The sequence below is a fragment of the Amblyomma maculatum genome, chromosome 1 (assembly GCF_055883805.1).
Source record: "Amblyomma maculatum isolate TAMU_Amacu chromosome 1, ASM5588380v1, whole genome shotgun sequence".
NCBI classification, from domain to species: Eukaryota; Metazoa; Arthropoda; class Arachnida; order Ixodida; family Ixodidae; genus Amblyomma; species Amblyomma maculatum.
Genome location: NC_139344.1, coordinates 28,858,945 through 28,875,863, shown reverse-complemented (window position 1 = coordinate 28,875,863; position 16,919 = coordinate 28,858,945). Strand labels below are relative to the sequence as shown.

Here is a 16,919-nt window from a genome sequence, read left to right as displayed (position 1 = left end):
CTGCGAAACAGCATGAGGGAATTCAGACCATTTCAAGTTTCTCCGCTTCTGCATTTCCACTCCCCTCTGGACAGAATGCAGAGGTTGTAATTCTTTTTGTCCTCACCTTGACATCTTCCAAAACTTGCTCTCTTCATTTATGTTGGATGTTTGTAGCGTTGTATTCTAAACAGTATTTTATCACATATAAATTCCACTTTCTAGCCTAAATATTGTATTTACTTCACTTTTGCTTTTTCTTCTGTTCAATGATGTCTATCGTTAACTGCTTTTTATCCGTTTCTTATTTATGTTTTAACTTGAAAACTTTATATTTATATCTTACTGTCCCGCGTTCAGTTGTACTATTTCTTTATTTTATTTACCTGTATTTTTAGCTTGTGTTTTAGGTTCCTCACATTTGTTGCACCTGGGATGGTTGTTTATTTTATGTATAGTTCTATATTACTGTAGTCAACAACTGTTCTTTGTTCTTTTTCTCTTTTTTTTTGTTATGTACTCTACAAGATATGCTATTCACTGATTTCATTCTCGCCATGACTATTTTTTCTAAATTTTATTTCATGTGTAATTTGTTTCTTCTTTTGTGCTCCGTTCGTGTGTGTAAAACCTGAGTGTGCATTTTTTTTTTCCTATTTGTGCTCCGTTCGTGTGTGTAAAACCTGAGTGTGCATTTTTTTTTTCCTATTTGTGCTGCAGCACAAAGACCATATGGTTGTTCCTGCGCACATTAAGTAAATATTGATTATTATTATTATTATTATTTATACATAGTGCTTGGCACTAAAGCCGTTTGTGAGTTTTATTGGGTGTCCTTTTAATGTGTGAAATATGATGACCAGCAGTGTCACCTAATTCCCATTGTCTGAAGGGTGTGACATCACCACAGCAACCAATAAGAAGACAGCACGGGTATGATTTTGTCATCCACCAGCATCCAATGAGAAGCCAAACAACTAATAATGAGCAAACGCAATGAGCAAACGCAAGTGCAATATCATCACCATATATATATATATATCATATATCATATATCATATATCATCATATATATATATATATATATATATATATATATATATATATATATATATATATATATATATATATATATATATATATATATATATATATATAGATATACACACATTTAGGGCAATCAATTAGATTGATTAGAGAACAATAAGGTATCATATTTCTTTTAGCCTCGGTGGGAATTGGCCATTTTTCATTTGTTGCTATGGGTGATGATATTGCACTTGCGTTTGCTCATTGCGTTTTCTCATTATTAGTTGTTTGGCTTCTCATTGGATGCTGGTGGATGACAAGATCATACCCGTGCTGTCTTCTTATTGGTTGCTGTGGTGGTGTCACACCCCTCAGACAATGGGAATTAGGTGACACTGCTGGTCATCATATTTCACACATTAAAAGGACACCCAATAAAACTCACAAACGGCTTTAATGCCAAGAATCTTTTTTTTTTTTTTTTTTTTTTTTTCTGTCTACATTTTCACATGTAGGCTAAGTGGTATTTTTTGGTAGATGTTTTTCATTTATTTATAGTAGTGGCTTAGCAATTCTGTTCTTTTTTCTTTCAGTGAGTATATAGTCTACTAATTTGTATAACAATAATAGTTTCAGTATGATAAACGCAAGGTAGTTTGCGCAAATGTATTTGTTGCCCTTTATTCTTGCTTACGCAAAGCATATTTTATTGCTTATGGGTTTTGCTTGACAGTTTGCCCAGGTGGTGGTCTGGATGAGTTTACATGGATTACAGTTACAATCAAGCCCACTTATAGCAATATTGAAGTGCGAATGAAATATCATTGTTATAACCAATAATTGTTATAACTGGGCTAGGTTTAAAGGTTTGAAGGTTTATTTTCGCAACTGGTGTTACGAGGACAACCAGGGAAAAAGCTGTATAGACAGCTTGAAAGGTCCTGGCTTCCTCTTACAAATATGATAAAAAAGAAAGGAATTACTACAAACTTCAGAGAATTTAATGACAGGAAAGTAGCTTACAGTGTTGATTGTTTTGCAGGAAAAATCTGTCTGTCAGCTTTGACTATTTTACGGCATATTTATTTCTTATCCCTTTGTGGGCTGTCTAATTCTGCGCATGCTCCAATGGAGAGCATTTAGTAAAAATGAAGTTCCGGAGGGACTCTACCATTTGTAAAGTGTCTTTTGTGCAGCCTCCTGGTCATTATTCCTATGCATCGTCAACGTGCAAGAATTCTTCAAATCTCAACACGCCACCATTGTCATTACATAGTTGGGAGCTTCGCGAACCTTCGTATCACTGACATTCCGAATGAAGCCCGCTTTTCAGAAGAAATGCTTGACATGAAATTCGATGGGCTTGCAGAGCTGAGGAAATAGTGACGGCGTTTTGGAAAGAATTCGCACTATGTGTGTGGTTTAGCTGGTGTTGTTGTAGCGTTTCAGTGTTTTTATCTTTCTTATGGTTGGTTCCTGGTGACCAGATTTAGTTTTTATAACTAGTAATTTGCTAGAAAGCATTGTTATAACCAGTTTAGTTCGCCATAGAAAACATCAAGAAGGTGATGGTGCCGCATTAGTCCATCGTTATATTCAATGCATCGTTATAAGTGAGTTTGACTGTATAACTTCATTGTGTTGCTGCTGCTGCAGTCTTCACCTTTTGCCAAGTTATTGTGACATGTGACATGCTTCTCTCGCACTTCCTTTTCTTCTTATGCGGCGATATCCAAGGCTGGTTATTTCTGGTGGAACACCTTAGTCAGAGACACGTACTCAGTACACGCTTCTGTTCCTTTCCTTCCTTTTTTGCACTGTGTGCCTACTACAGTGGTGTTAGCTTGGACAGAAGCTGCTGCATATATATATATATTTTTTTTTTTCGAGCTTGTGAAGTTGTTTATGCAAGTTTTGTATGTACACATTGCTAACACGTGAATGGAACAGTGAAGCTGAAACTGCCACCAAAAAGAAATATGCTTTCTAGTTCGCTTGCATTTTCTTTCCGTGAACCGTTTTATTTTTCACCTAGACCACTTCTTTGGAATGGATTCAGCATTATGTTTTCATTTTATTTGGCTGTAACTGACAGTGCAGAACTTAAGTTGTAGCTTCTGCTATATTAAAAGGCACTGAAAGGGGGCCCACTTAGGATAAGAAAAGTTGATGATACTGATAGATATTAGATTGCCAGCTTAGGAAAAAGAAGTGAAAATGCTTTTCAGCTTCGCAAAAGTGCGCACCAGTAGCACGGCAGAGGAGGATGTGGCATCATCATGAAAGTTCTGTGGCTTTCTCCATGCTCTGCCATCAAATGTGAGAGCAGTTCTGGCTGCTTCCAATGGCTGTCGGCATAGTGGGCTCGTTCCGCATGTTCAGTCAACTCTTGTTCACCTGCTGTAAGTTGCTCTGACAAGAGTATTTTAGAGGTTTTGCTCTTCACTCATTGCAAGCTGCGTTGAGCATAGATAAGGCTTTGGGTCATTTGTAGCACATCTGTACATTTTCAATAGTTTGTTCTTTTAGATTTTTTTTCTCGTTTTTTTTTTTTTTTTTGCCAAAAATAAAGTGTGCTTGTTATGATCTCGTAGCATTGCTTTGACCCCCTGTGAAACTCTGTAGTCGCTGCTACTAATGTGAGTTATGTATTCTGAAATGTGTAGTGATGGCTTTTTGATGTTTTGCAGTGTACTGCTGAGTGGCCCATCAGCCTCAAGCAAGTAAGTTTGGCCCCATTCTGAACTATGTTACAGCTGAAAGGCATTGCTGCTTTGGTGTAGAAAATTGTACAAAAGCTTTCGTTTTGTTTTTAATGTGATAGCTTTAGGAGTTCTAAGAAGGCGAAGACTATCTGTTATGTGTATAGAGCCTCTACCAGCTGCTTTCCAGCAGGTGGGAAGAGCTGACTGCGGCCTACCACGATTGATACATGGAAGAGCGACCTGCCGTGGTTGATTGGTGGCAAAGGGAAATCTCCCCTTCCCTCGTGTAGGGGTAAGGTGGGAGGCACGAAATATGAAATACCTTTGTACGATGAAAAAACTTGGGTATAATGAAAGAGCTTACCATGTTTTTCATTATTAGAGAAGTGGAGTTGAAAAGGCATATGCTCTTCCATTTACTCCTGCATTAATCAAATTGTTTTGTCCAAAATTTTCTTGCTAGCTATGATTTCTGCTTGAGGTGGTCATGCTTGCTCGCCTCAGCAGAATCTTTTAAGCTCATTTTAACAACTGATGCTCTGGTTTATATCAGATCAACATAGAGCAATTACACCTTCCTGAGGATAGTGTTGAGTGCATTTGCCAAGTTAGAGTGCGCATGATTCATTTAGTCACACTGACAAATTTTATTTTATATGGCCTGGAGTTTAAGATGTTGATCAATAAAGCATTGTGAAAATCAGGCTAATAATCATTTTTTTTTAGCCATCTGTGTTCTAACTTGCTTTTAAAGAACAGTATCTGCTGTTATATTGAAACATTTAATTTGTGCTTAGCCTTTGCTATCATTTGATTTGGTCACACACTTTTTAAATTTATTGGCACTTCAGCAGCATATAGATTGCTAACAATTCAAAAATTATGTACATTTCCATTCTTGATATTGTGTGTGTGTGTGTGTGTGTGTGTGTGTGTGTGTGTGTGTGTGTGTGTGTGTGTGTGTGTGTGTGTGTGTGTGTGTGTGTGTGTGTGTGTGTGTGTGTGTGTGTGTGTGTGTGTGTGTGTGTGTGTGTGTGTGTGTGTGTGTGTGTGTGTGTGTGTGTGTGTGTGTGTGTGTGTGTGTGTGTGTGTGTGTGTGTGTGTGTGTGTGTGTGTGTGTGTGTGTGTGTGTGTGTGTGTGTGTGTGTGTGTGTGTGTGTGTGTGTGTGTGTGTGTGTGTGTGTGTGTGTGTGTGTGTGTGTGTGTGTGTGTGTGTGTGTGTGTGTGTGTGTGTGTGTGTGTGTGTGTGTGTGTGTGTGTGTGTGTGTGTGTGTGTGTGTGTGTGTGTGTGTGTGTGTGTGTGTGTGTGTGTGTGTGTGTGTGTGTGTGTGTGTGTGTGTGTGTGTGTGTGTGTGTGTGTGTGTGTGTGTGTGTGTGTGTGTGTGTGTGTGTGTGTGTGTGTGTGTGTGTGTGTGTGTGTGTGTGTGTGTGTGTGTGTGTGTGTGTGTGTGTGTGTGTGTTTGGAACGGGTGGTAGACATTATGCAGGACCTGCTTTATACACTTTAGAATGGCAGAATTTCGGGCCTGTTGATCATGCACATGAATGCAAAAGGAATGGGAAGAATCAAATTTCTATGCTGGCCTTCACAGTAAAAAAACAAAAAAAATATTTGTGTCTCAAGGTGCAAACAACTTCACTGCCAAAGGAGGGTACCGTAAACGACTTAATACAAGACCCAATTTGCGTGTTTCTTGCGAATCGCACAGAGTCCACAAAAAGCCTAGCCTGCGCAAATTGTTTGCCAAATGACTCTGCTCTCTGTTCTTATCTATTGTTATTAGTGTAAAAGTGCAGTGCTAACTACTCGTGTCTGTTCCAAAAGAGAATGCGCTGTCGATATTAGAAACAGCTCTTTTCACTTCTACATCTGAATCGTTCAGGGAGTGCTGAAATCTGCCATTTTGAGTTTTTGCTTTCTTTCAAGTATTTGTGTTGAGCCTCTCTCTCTGTGGAATTTCAGAAACGTACGAAATGCCGAACACAATAGGCCTGAGAGTACTGTGTAAATGATGTAAGTTTACAACCAGAAGTGATCACCCTGGCTGCAGCTGCTTCATTCAGCAGACACATTCAATTTACATTAAAAAATGTCCTCTATTTAGAATGGCAACCATTAACATTGTAGTAGGTTCGGGTCCTGTCTCCCAATGGCACTCTGCAACATGTTAAAGAAGCTTGCAGACGTGCAGCGCAAGGAGCAAGCGCTCTATATAAAGTCTCTGTCACTTCGCGCAATTTAGTGGTCATGAAATATATTGAAACTGCTACTTTGGCCAAATTCATGAAATATTGTCACGGCGTTGGTGACTGGGGCTCGACTTATAGAGCCGGTACACATGAAAGTCCATGGTCACAGTTTTAGATACGTCCTGCGAAGGCGGAGCCGATTCACTTCGTCTTTCGCTCCGAGCGCGTCCTGGCAATATTGAGCAGCACGCAAAGAAATCAAGTCATTTACAATATGTGGATATCATTCAGTATTGCCCCCCGCAGGGGGCACCTGTTAAAGCAGGTGTTTGTGTGTTTTGTGCGACACCACGGACCCCGAGCACCCACGCTTAGCCGTGCGTGGCATCGTCGTGTCTGGGGAAAAGGGGATCCTGGTGGTTGAGCCGATGCCGAGTGTTTGGACCTTTAAGGCCCCTCGGCGGAGGCAACACACCACTTTGGCCCACGCTTCCCATAGACGGCACCTCCGGGCTGACCCACCCGGGGGAAATAGGCAGTCGCCTTTTCCTGTTCTCCCCTCCATCTTTCACTTTCCTGTCATCTATCCTACAACTCTCCTGTCCTCTACTCTCTTCTTGGTTTTTTCCTTACTTCCCGGCGGCGAGGGTTAACCTTGTGTGGCTGACTACCCTGAGTTGAGCCATATTAGGTTATAGTTAAGGTATACAGCTGGCGTGGGCAGGGCTTTTTTTAGGCACCTGTCCCGTCCCCTTGTTGGACTCCATGGTGGGTGGCTGGTACCATAACCGAACGATAAAATAAATTTTATGGCTTCTTCCCTTTCCGCAACTGATCGCCCTCCCGCAAAGAGAGGGCGCACCGATGTGACGAACAAGTTTTTCACAAAAAATGTAAACAGCTTCCCCCGCTTTCATGTCATTCACTCTGAACAAGCAGAAAAAACTACCCGTCAAGTCTCACCGTTCCTGGTGACAAAGACTCTCACAGACACAATAGGTGCAGGCTACAAAGTCAAAAAGCTACCAAATGGTGACCTCCTGTTAGAAGTGCTGTACAACCACCAGTGCAAAAAGCTAGCAGCTGTTACATCATTCGGTGACGTCCCTGTCACAATCTCACCACACCGCTCACTCAATACAGTTCGTGGGGTCATTTCAGATAATGACCTCAAGTTTCTGACCGAAGAAGAATTGCTCGAAGGACTCAAGGACCAAAATGTCATCAACGTTTATCGAATCAAGATCAGGCGAGACAACAAAGAGATCCAAACTAAGCACATCATCTTGACATTTGCGCTGAGCACCCTTCCAGACTCCGTTGAAGTAGGATACACAAAGCTGCAACTCAGACTGTACATACCTAACCCACGTCGCTGTTATAACTGCCAGAGATATGGCCACAGCTCCCAGAGCTGCCGAGGCCGACTCACCTGCGCAAAATGTGCCTCAAATGAACATGCCACTGACAACTGCCAAACTGAACCAAACCTTTGCGTAAACTGTGAGGGCAACCACCCAGCATACTCAAGATCCTGCCCAACATGGAAGAAAGAAAAAGAAATTGTAACCTTAAAAGTCACTGAGAACATTACATTCGGAGAGGCGAGAAAGCGGCTTTCATTGGTCCAAAGCCCAACTTACTCCGTTGTGACGCAACAGGGCGCAGCGTCACAGCGTGCTTCGGCACCCGCCCAGGTCACGGGCAGTGACCCTGGTGTGGAGCCATCCGCGCCCACGGTGGCTGCAGCTGGCGCTGCTCCACCACCCCCAAAGCAGGCATCGCGACCTTCCAGGTCTGCGGGGCCCAAGGCCTCTTCTCACACGGGGAGGCCTACTTCAAGCGTTCCGGTGTGTTGTCCGCGGTCATCCAGCGTATCTGAGGACGCGATGGACACGACAACACAGGGTAGTCCTGTGCCGTCATGTGAAAGACGGCGGGACTCCTTAGAGCGTGCAAAAAAGGACAAGCCCCGAATCACGGGGCCAAAAACAACGTAGTCTCTATTTCACTCGTATAGCTTAAGATGGCTTTTGTAATAAACTGGAATTGCAGGGGACTGCTTAATAACTTAAGCGACATAAAAGACATTTTAGCAACATATTCACCTGTGGCCTTATGTCTGCAGGAAACAAACCTGAGTCCTCTACATGTGAATATTCTTAAAAAATACAAAGTCTTCCGCCGTGATCGAGAGCAGGCATGCAGGCTCTCGGGCGGTGTTGCCATCATAGTTAAAAACAATATTGCAGCTCGTGAACATAGGCTCAAAACTCGGCTAGAAGCAGTAGCTGCCACACTTATCACGTATAAAACAATCACAATTTGCAGTATTTATATAGAGCCACACTTAAAAATAACACTCCATGATATCGAAGACCTTTTCAGCCAACTGCCAGATCCATGCGTAGTAGTTGGCGATTTTAACGCCCACTCTTCTTTCTGGGGCAGTGAAAAAACTGACACGAGGGGCCAAATTTTAGAAGACTTTATTCTGTGCAATAATATCTGCTTACTTAACACCGGAAAACCCACTTACTGCTCCCCGAGCTCCGGTAAAATGAGTTTTATTGATTTATCTTTCTGCTCATCATCGATTTTTAGCGATTTTAAATGGGATGTCTTAGATAATCCGCATGGAAGTGATCACCTACCTACAACAATCAGTCTAACATCATCACCATCTATAATTCAAACCAAACCAAGATGTTGGAAGCTGCATTTAGCAGACTGGAAGCTTTTTAAAGAGAAAGCCGACTTAGGAAAACTATTTGCCGAAGATTTTAATGTCGACGAGTTAAATGAAAGATTTACCTCTTGTATTTTAGCCGCCGCACGCCAAGCCATCCCTCAATCATCTGGAGTTGTGAGACAGAACTGTAAAGTGTGGTGGACAAAAGACTGCAGGGAGGCAAAGAAAAAACAAAATAAGGCGTGGAGTATATTTCGCAGGTACCCCACACAAGAAAATCTCCTAATTTTCAAAAAGGCTAGAGCTAAAGCGCGCTATGTACGTCGTACTGCTGAAAAAGCTTCATGGCAGCATTACATCTCTTCTATAAACAGTCATATAACATCCAAGGATATGTGGGCACAAGTAAATAAATTAAATGGCAAGTACTCCCCGTTTACAGTTCCTCTCCTTACAGACCCAAATACCCAGACAAGCATTCAAGAGCAAGCGGACATTTTAGGTGAACATTTTTTCATGGTATCTAGCTCATCACATTATTCAGAATCATTTTTAAAGTATAAAAGCCAAGCAGAAAGACAGAAATTACCTACTACTGGCAGCGTTCACGAATCATACAACAGTCCCCTTACACTACAAGAAATAAACACAGTTCTCTCTTCCGGCAAACGTACAGCACCAGGCCCAGATGAAATACACTATCAAATGCTAGCCCATCTTTCTGAATCCTCAGTTGAAGCACTCTTAAAATTTTTTAACAAGGTATGGATGTCAGGAGAAATACCGCAGGCCTGGAAGAAAGCCATTATTGTTCCGTTACTGAAACATGGAAAGCCACCAACATCCCCAAGCAGTTATAGGCCCATAGCACTAACGAGTTGTATTGCTAAATCGTTTGAAAGTGTTCTAAATATCAGGCTCATGTTTACACTTGAATCTCGCAAACTTCTCGACACCCGCCAATGTGGATTTAGAAAAGGATGTTCGACAACTGATCATCTTGTGCGCTTGGAAAATACGGTACGAGAAGCATTTATACGCAGACAACACTGCCTTGCCGTATTTTTTGATTTAGAAAAAGCTTATGACACGACGTGGAGGTATGGAATCCTACGTGACCTGGGAGACCTTGGCATCCGCGGCAGAATGTTAAAATGCTTGAAAGAGTTTTTGTCCGACCGTTCTTTCCAAGTTCGTCTCGGTGCTACTCTGTCAAAACGTTTCACTCAGGAGAATGGTGTCCCTCAGGGGTGCATCTTGAGTACCACGCTGTTTATAGTAAAAATGAACTCCATAGTAAAAATAATCCCAACGACCATCATGCATTCAGTCTATGTCGATGACCTACAAATAGCATGTACATCCTCTAATGTATCAACGTGTGAGAGACAAATTCAATTAACAGTGAATAAACTAGCGACATGGGCAGATAGAAATGGTTTCAGGTTCTCTGCACAGAAATCAATAGCCGTTTTATTCTCACTTAGACGAGGTTTGCAAGTGGACCCTACAGTTTACCTCAATGACATTGCTCTCCCAGTAAAACACGAACATAATTTTCTAGGCATTACTTTCGACAGAAAGCTTACTTTCCTCCCCCACATAAACACCCTTAAAAAGAAAGCCTCCCAGTCTTTAAATATACTTAAAGTGCTGTCACGTAAACGCTGGGGATCCGACAGGACATGCCTTCTGCAGATTTATCGTTCAGTTGTACGTTCGAGCTTGGACTACGGTTGCATAGTCTACGGTTCCGCAAGACCCTCATACCTACAACGACTAGACCCAGTCCAAAACCTAGGCCTGCGTCTTTCGACCGGGGCATACAGGACGTCGCCTGTGCGAAGTCTGTATGTAGAAACCAACGAACTATCTCTTGAGGACAGAAGAACCATGCTAACTTGTTCATACATTCTTAAGATCCGTTCGCTACCAACACACCTCTGCTACCCCATAGTAACAAAGTGCCCGTCCAGAACCCTGTTCAACAACAAACCGCAAGCAGTCAGACCCCTCCTCCTCCGCTTTGAACAGATGTGCGAAGAAATAAAAATACTCGATACACTCCCCGACATTGCACAATGCCCTGATCCATTACCCCCTTGGTATAAATTTCCCTGTGTATGCGACCTTACTTTAACACAGTTTGACAAACAACAAACTCCACACGAACACATATTACAAGAATTCCTGACATTAGAGGAAAAATACAAAGACCACAATACATTTTATACCGATGGTTCTAAAACGACCTCATATGTTGGTAGTGGTGTCGTAGAAAACAATCGCCAGAAAACAGTTAGGTTGCCCAATTGTGCATCAGTGTTCACTGCAGAAAGTTATGCCATATCCATAGCTGTGGAAAAAATAATAAAATGCAATATTGAAAAGAGTATAATCTACACTGACTCCCTCAGCTTAATCACAGCATTACACTCTAAAAATGCAACAGAACCTTTAGTGGGAAAAATAATACATTGTATAACATCAGCCGAAACACGAGGTTACAAAATTAAATTCTGCTGGGTACCTAGCCATGTCGGAATCGTAGGTAACGAGACAGCTGACGAATGTGCAGCAGCTGCCCGAAAAGCAAAAATAGAAAAAGTAAATGTACCACGCAAAGATGTTTTGAAATTCATACAAAAAAAGCTCAGGGAAAAATGGCAAGCCTCATGGAAAAATGAAATAAACAACAAACTACACGTCGTGAAACCAGTTGTCGAAGAATGGAAGTCATGCAGTCACCAGAAACGCTTCATGGAGGTAATATTATGTCGCCTTCGAATAGGACACACGCATCTTACTCATAGTTTCATTCTCAAAAAAGAAGATGAACCCATATGTAAAGACTGTGGACATGGACTGACGATAAACCACATTTTAATTTCATGTAAAAAACTCGAAAAGCTACGGAAAAAGCATTTCACTCAATTTTACACCGAACAGATACCATTCCATCCATCACTTCTCCTAGGAGAGAATGCAATTGTAGACATTTCATGTGTTTTTAGTTTCTTAGAAGAAACATCTTTCCTGAACAAGCTATGATATCTTAACACTTTATTCCTTCTCAAACATAATATACCTTGTGCTTGGCGCATGATAGCCTGAGTTGCTTATGCGCCATAAAACACAACACAACACAACACAACATTCAGTATTGCCATGAAGCCTGCTATTTGTGTGGCTTCTGCATTATCTTATTTCGTTTCTGTGTGGCCTTAGCAGTAATTTGTGTTGAAATGCTGTGTGCCTACATATAGATTGGACTGAAGCATCTATGTTTGATATTTCTGTTGAAGTACTGCTCTGTTCAAACTTTGCATGGGATAATATATTAGAAGGGGACACATATACTACATAGATGGTGCAAACTTGCTTCCGATTTGTACGTGCATGACGTTCATAACAGTGCTTGATTTCAATGCGACTGTGCACTTGTTGTAAAGCTGCCAAGTTTCAGGTGAAGGGACTGCAGTTTGTTGCTAATTTACTAATTTTATCTCTTGGTATTTCTTGCTTTATATTGCTTGAGTTATTGCTTTTTCTTGCTGACTTTATATCTCATCAGAGTTCTTGTGGAATGTTGTTTCTATGCTTAACTCGTTCGAGTATGTGCTTTTTTATTTCTCACCTGCCTCCTCTCATGGCCTTTCTTTCCTTCCTCTGTATTCACATTCCTTTGTGTGGACAGTTTTAACCTTATGTACTCTTTTGAGGGAGAATAGCAGCTTCTGAAGGGCAAGTTTTTGCATTTCGTTTTAGTGGACATCAAGGGGCCAAATGAGAAGCTGGTATGCGAGTACTGAGCTCTTGGGGCTGTAGTTCATTGTTAAAATTGAGCCTGGTTACTAGTTTGTTTTATTCGCATTGGAGGGGTGTGGTATCTGCAAATGTGGGGCCTTTCGTGCAGTGGTTGGGGGGATGCAGCCGCTCCCGAGCAGAAGGGCCGCCTGCTTCTGGATGACAGCGTAGCTGAAGGTGCTGGTGCCGTCCTGTGGCGTCCAGCTGCTCTTGAGCTTTGGGAGCCTCCCGCGCCTCTCTATGGGTTAGTATGGGTGACCGGAGCCATGTGCCACCTGATGCCTTGGTTCCGCCTGATGCTACGGTGTCGCCTGATGACTCGATGCCCATGATGCTATTAGACAGTGCTGCATGAGGCCACAGATGTTCACTCACTGTCGTAAGCTAAAAATGCAACTGTGGCAAAGAAATTTAATGTCATAACATGCAAGCTATATTGCTTGGCCCCCAAGGGACATGGCATATTTTGTTTTTGCATAGTAACAACTGGGCATCTTATGTCTGTTCTGGGCTGCGCTTGAAGACAGTGATGAAATCTGGATTCTTTACCGTTGTGCTCCTTAAGTTTCTTATGATGGGTGCACTAGTCATACTGGCTGGAAATGGCTGAAAAGAAAAGTATCTTCTTTTTTTATACTTTTCAGAAATTGTCGGAGACAATAGGCAATAGCATTGGTCAGCTGCTTCGAGATGAAACCTGAAAAGTGGCCACTGGAAGCAGTCATTTTGAAGCGGAGTTTCGCAATTATTGTAACTGAAGAGCTCTGTCCTCGAGAATTAATAAGAAATACCAAGCTGTCATTTTGGGATGCCAATGACATCAAGGTGTTGCTGATGTAGTTTAATTCTTTTACTCGATTCTTTTGTGCATGCCATTTTTGCTGATTTTCTGCTTAAAAAATTGCGCATTAGAATCGAGTAAATGTGGGACCTCTTGCTTATCAGTACTCGTAGTTTCACAACACTGAGCTCTTTGTGGAATTCTTGGGAAAAAATGCGCAGGTAACCCTTTAAAACAGTTTCAAATGAACATGAAGCGCTACAATACTAAAAGGGCGTATAAACAGTTGAAGCATGGCGATAATTTCAATTTCAATAGTGCAGCTACCATACTAGCCACAATTAATGCACCAAACACATAAATATCTTTCGGGTCAGTAGGTTTATAAATTTTTGTGCTGCATCTGTTTCATTACATTTTTGAGAGGCAATTGTGCATTTATTGATAATCTCGGAAGTTTTTAACTTGGTAAAATGTCTACGTTGGTGACCATAGGCACATCTATAATCCGTAAGTGCTTAAATTTGGCCGATCAGACTGTTGCTTTTCAATACGTGTCTATGGGAAGTTTTGCAACCTTTGGATGAGTACCAGTAGGACTCACAAGCATCTGATGTGTCCCATCAGCAAGGCTCAGACCAGAACTTGAACCAATATGATTATGTCTGTTGGATAGTGTGCCAAGTTCAGTATGACGCGAAGTAACAAAGAAAAAAAAACAGAGAAAAGGCGATCTTGTGTATGGAAGCAAGTGGCAGTTGGGCGGCCGCACGTGTGTGTTGTGCTCCTGAAACTTATGTGTGCGATTGGCACAAACACTGAGACAGAATTTCTTCCAGCGAGTTAGCTCATCAGCGCTTCACCAGGCTGGAGATGGGCCAGTTTCCAAAAATAGTAGAAGAGCTTGCCAACTTCTTGCATCAACAGTAAGCAGACCACAGGCCTATGGCTGTGGGAGTTTTGGGCAAGGCAGAGAGGCCTAACAAGGACAGAGTTCAAAGCCAGCAGGTACTGGCTTATGAACCTTATGAAAAGCACGGATTTTCACTGCAGAGGCTAATGGGCATCTGATAGAAGGCAGATAAAGGCTGACACCGTTTACTTCATTGCGACGTTAGAGCAGTTGCAACAGAGGTTAGTTGTTTCAAGTGAAAAGATCGATTTCATTACTGAGGCATGAGAATCTGGTGCATGTGACAGTCAAAAGCACTGCAACCTGCTTCTTTTTTTTTTTTTTTCTTTTTTTCCACTGGCCATGGAAAACTGGCACACTTTGCAATCAAGGGTGCTTTAGAATTGAGTAAATAGCGTAACTGAAGAAGAATGGACAGTTGGTATCGGTTCATAATGGAAGGTACAGTGGAAAGAGAGAAGCGAGACAAACGGAAAGACCACCTGTGTGGTCTTTCTGTTCATTTAGCATCTCTTTTTGTGCTGTACCTTCCAATGTGAATAGGGTAACTGCTGGATGTGGATATAGGGATACTTCACCTTTTCATACTGTTCAAGGTTTCCTCAAGAAAATCCACGTTCCTGTAGAGCACTGATGCTTGCAAGGACTTGGTATCAGGAAATTGCTGACCGGTGTTCGCTCGCGTGTGCTTTTTCTTTTGAGGCTTGCCTTGCATATTAATTAACCTTTTCACCTTTTATTGGTCCAGGTGGGAAGAAGAGATGACAACTCAGCCAGCTAGCTGCCAGGGCTGTCTGCGTAGGAAAACAGTACTAAAAGAAGGACGTCGACCTGCTGTGAGTGCTGCTTCATTGTCTGTGCTCACATTTTTCTACTGCGCTATGCTTGTTCGCTTTCCACTGCCTTCTGTTGAATGACTGAGTGGTACAGGAACACACAGTGTGTCTGGCAAGCCCTTTGTAGTCCGCATGCAAGTTGGTAGCATTTTCTGCCAGAGGTGAAAAAGGCGTTCGTTATGTGGCTATAATGAGTGCTCAAGGCAGCCAGGAAGGGATTTTTTTTTTTTTTTTTTGCGTATGCAAATAACAGTTCTGTTCTAGACTGAAAACGGGGCAGACTGACCTATCCACTCGCACATATTTTTTGAGTAAATATTTCTTTTCCTGGTGGAGCCAAGGGTTACATAAATGCGATTCCACTTTATGGAGAATTTTAACTTGTCCAAGACTAATTTTGAGTTTAAAGTGCACAAAATTGCATTATATCCCATTGCGACCCAGCATTTAGTATGTTGGACCTAAAATAAAATAGTAGGTGCACGGAAATTAAAAAAAAAGGTTATGTGCAACAACTAGTGAAATAAATATACCGCACTCCTCAGTATGCTACACGCGGATTTCCTGTGAACAGCGTTATAATTTGTCTTCATTATCATTTAACATGTTCTTCAACAGCTTCTTAACTGGAACAAACCACCAGAAATGTTCACTGTACCTTACGAAAAATTCAGGATGGAAAGAGATATTGGTCTTGTCTAGATGGTGTACTACTCTTACATGCCAGAGAAATCAACCTTGTCCTTCTTTCGTGCTTTGAAGTTCACGGGCCCTTTGGATTCTGCTTTTAGCTGACAGCTGGGCTAGTGTCTGACTGTCAGTTAAAAGTTTTAAGGTGCTGTGATTTCAATTTTAACGACATACTAAGGAACTGAAATTTTATTTCAAAAGATAAACATTATCAACGTCGAAGGATGAATAAAGGGACAATTTATAGAAAGATACATAATGGTATTTGCAGCAAGCGCAAGATAATGGCAAGATAAACTGCTCTCTGGAGGCTAATGTCTACATCTTGAGTGGACTGAATATGAAGCCAATCCTACAATGGGTTAATCTACTGTAGGTGCTAGGAATGACAGCCTGCCGTACATGGGCACTTAAGCATACCTGCAGTTTGTGGGTTTAGAGTGCATAATGATAGAATCACAGACCACGTTTTCTACCCTGGCAAGGGAAGTCATTTCATTTTTCATTGCGTTTTAAATGTAAGGGCTCCAAAATTAGTTCCTAGTACATTATAGTTGACAGCTTTTGTATTGTGCTGCATATTATGTCTGGAATGAACTGTGGAAATGCAGTTTGAGAGGCAAAAGTCATAAGGGTTTGTCGGCAGTTGAGAACCATTTGAGTGCCACAGGGCGAGAGATTCAGGCTATGTGCTTAAAGAGTAGGGGCCTGTAAGGTCTGCATTTTATTTTTGAATAAGGTTCTTCTGTGCTGTGCCTCTTCTGAGTCCTTTACAATGTGACACTTGAAGAAATTCCTGCCGGGTGTTAATTTTTTTTTTTCATGTTCTTGGTAACATTTCTGGAATTTTTCCAGCCACAGCGTGGAAAATGACAAGCATTCTTGTTGACAGAGCCATCCAGCCCAGGAAAAAGGCGAGCCAACACTGAGCGAACCCGCCGTCCACCTAGCCTGCAAAGCGTACGTAACCTGCAATTTAGGTGGACGGCAGTTTCGCTCCGTGTTGGCTCGCCTTTTTCCTGGGCTAGATGGCTCTGTCGACAGGAATGCTCGTCATCTTGGCTCATTAGTGCTGCTGCTATAAACAAATATAAAATTCCACCTAAACTATTATGCTGCAAAGCGTCTTGCTTATAGGTGTAATTATGTGTGCATTAGAAAAATGGTCTTCAAGAATAGTGTGTTGTCCGTTTTTCTCATAAAGGAGATATAAAGTATATAATTAAGAACTGGATTGAATAGCACAGCACCTCGCAACAAAAAAATATATACAGGATAGAGAAAAGGTTCAACCGTC

General features: G+C 41.7%; 1 protein-coding gene across 2 annotated transcripts in view; it reads left to right on the top strand.

Moving 5' to 3' along the window:
- Positions 1-16,919, top strand: part of LOC146202008 (ras-specific guanine nucleotide-releasing factor RalGPS1-like) — a 58,122-nt gene that overhangs the window by 25,357 nt on the left and 15,846 nt on the right. For both annotated transcript variants that reach the window (XM_084587905.1, XM_084587904.1), the window contains exons 9-11: positions 3,699-3,731; positions 12,512-12,646; positions 14,845-14,932. In XM_084587905.1, the coding sequence (XP_084444031.1) occupies positions 3,699-3,731; positions 12,512-12,646; positions 14,845-14,932 (256 nt within the window). The remainder of the gene's footprint in view (positions 1-3,698; positions 3,732-12,511; positions 12,647-14,844; positions 14,933-16,919) is intronic.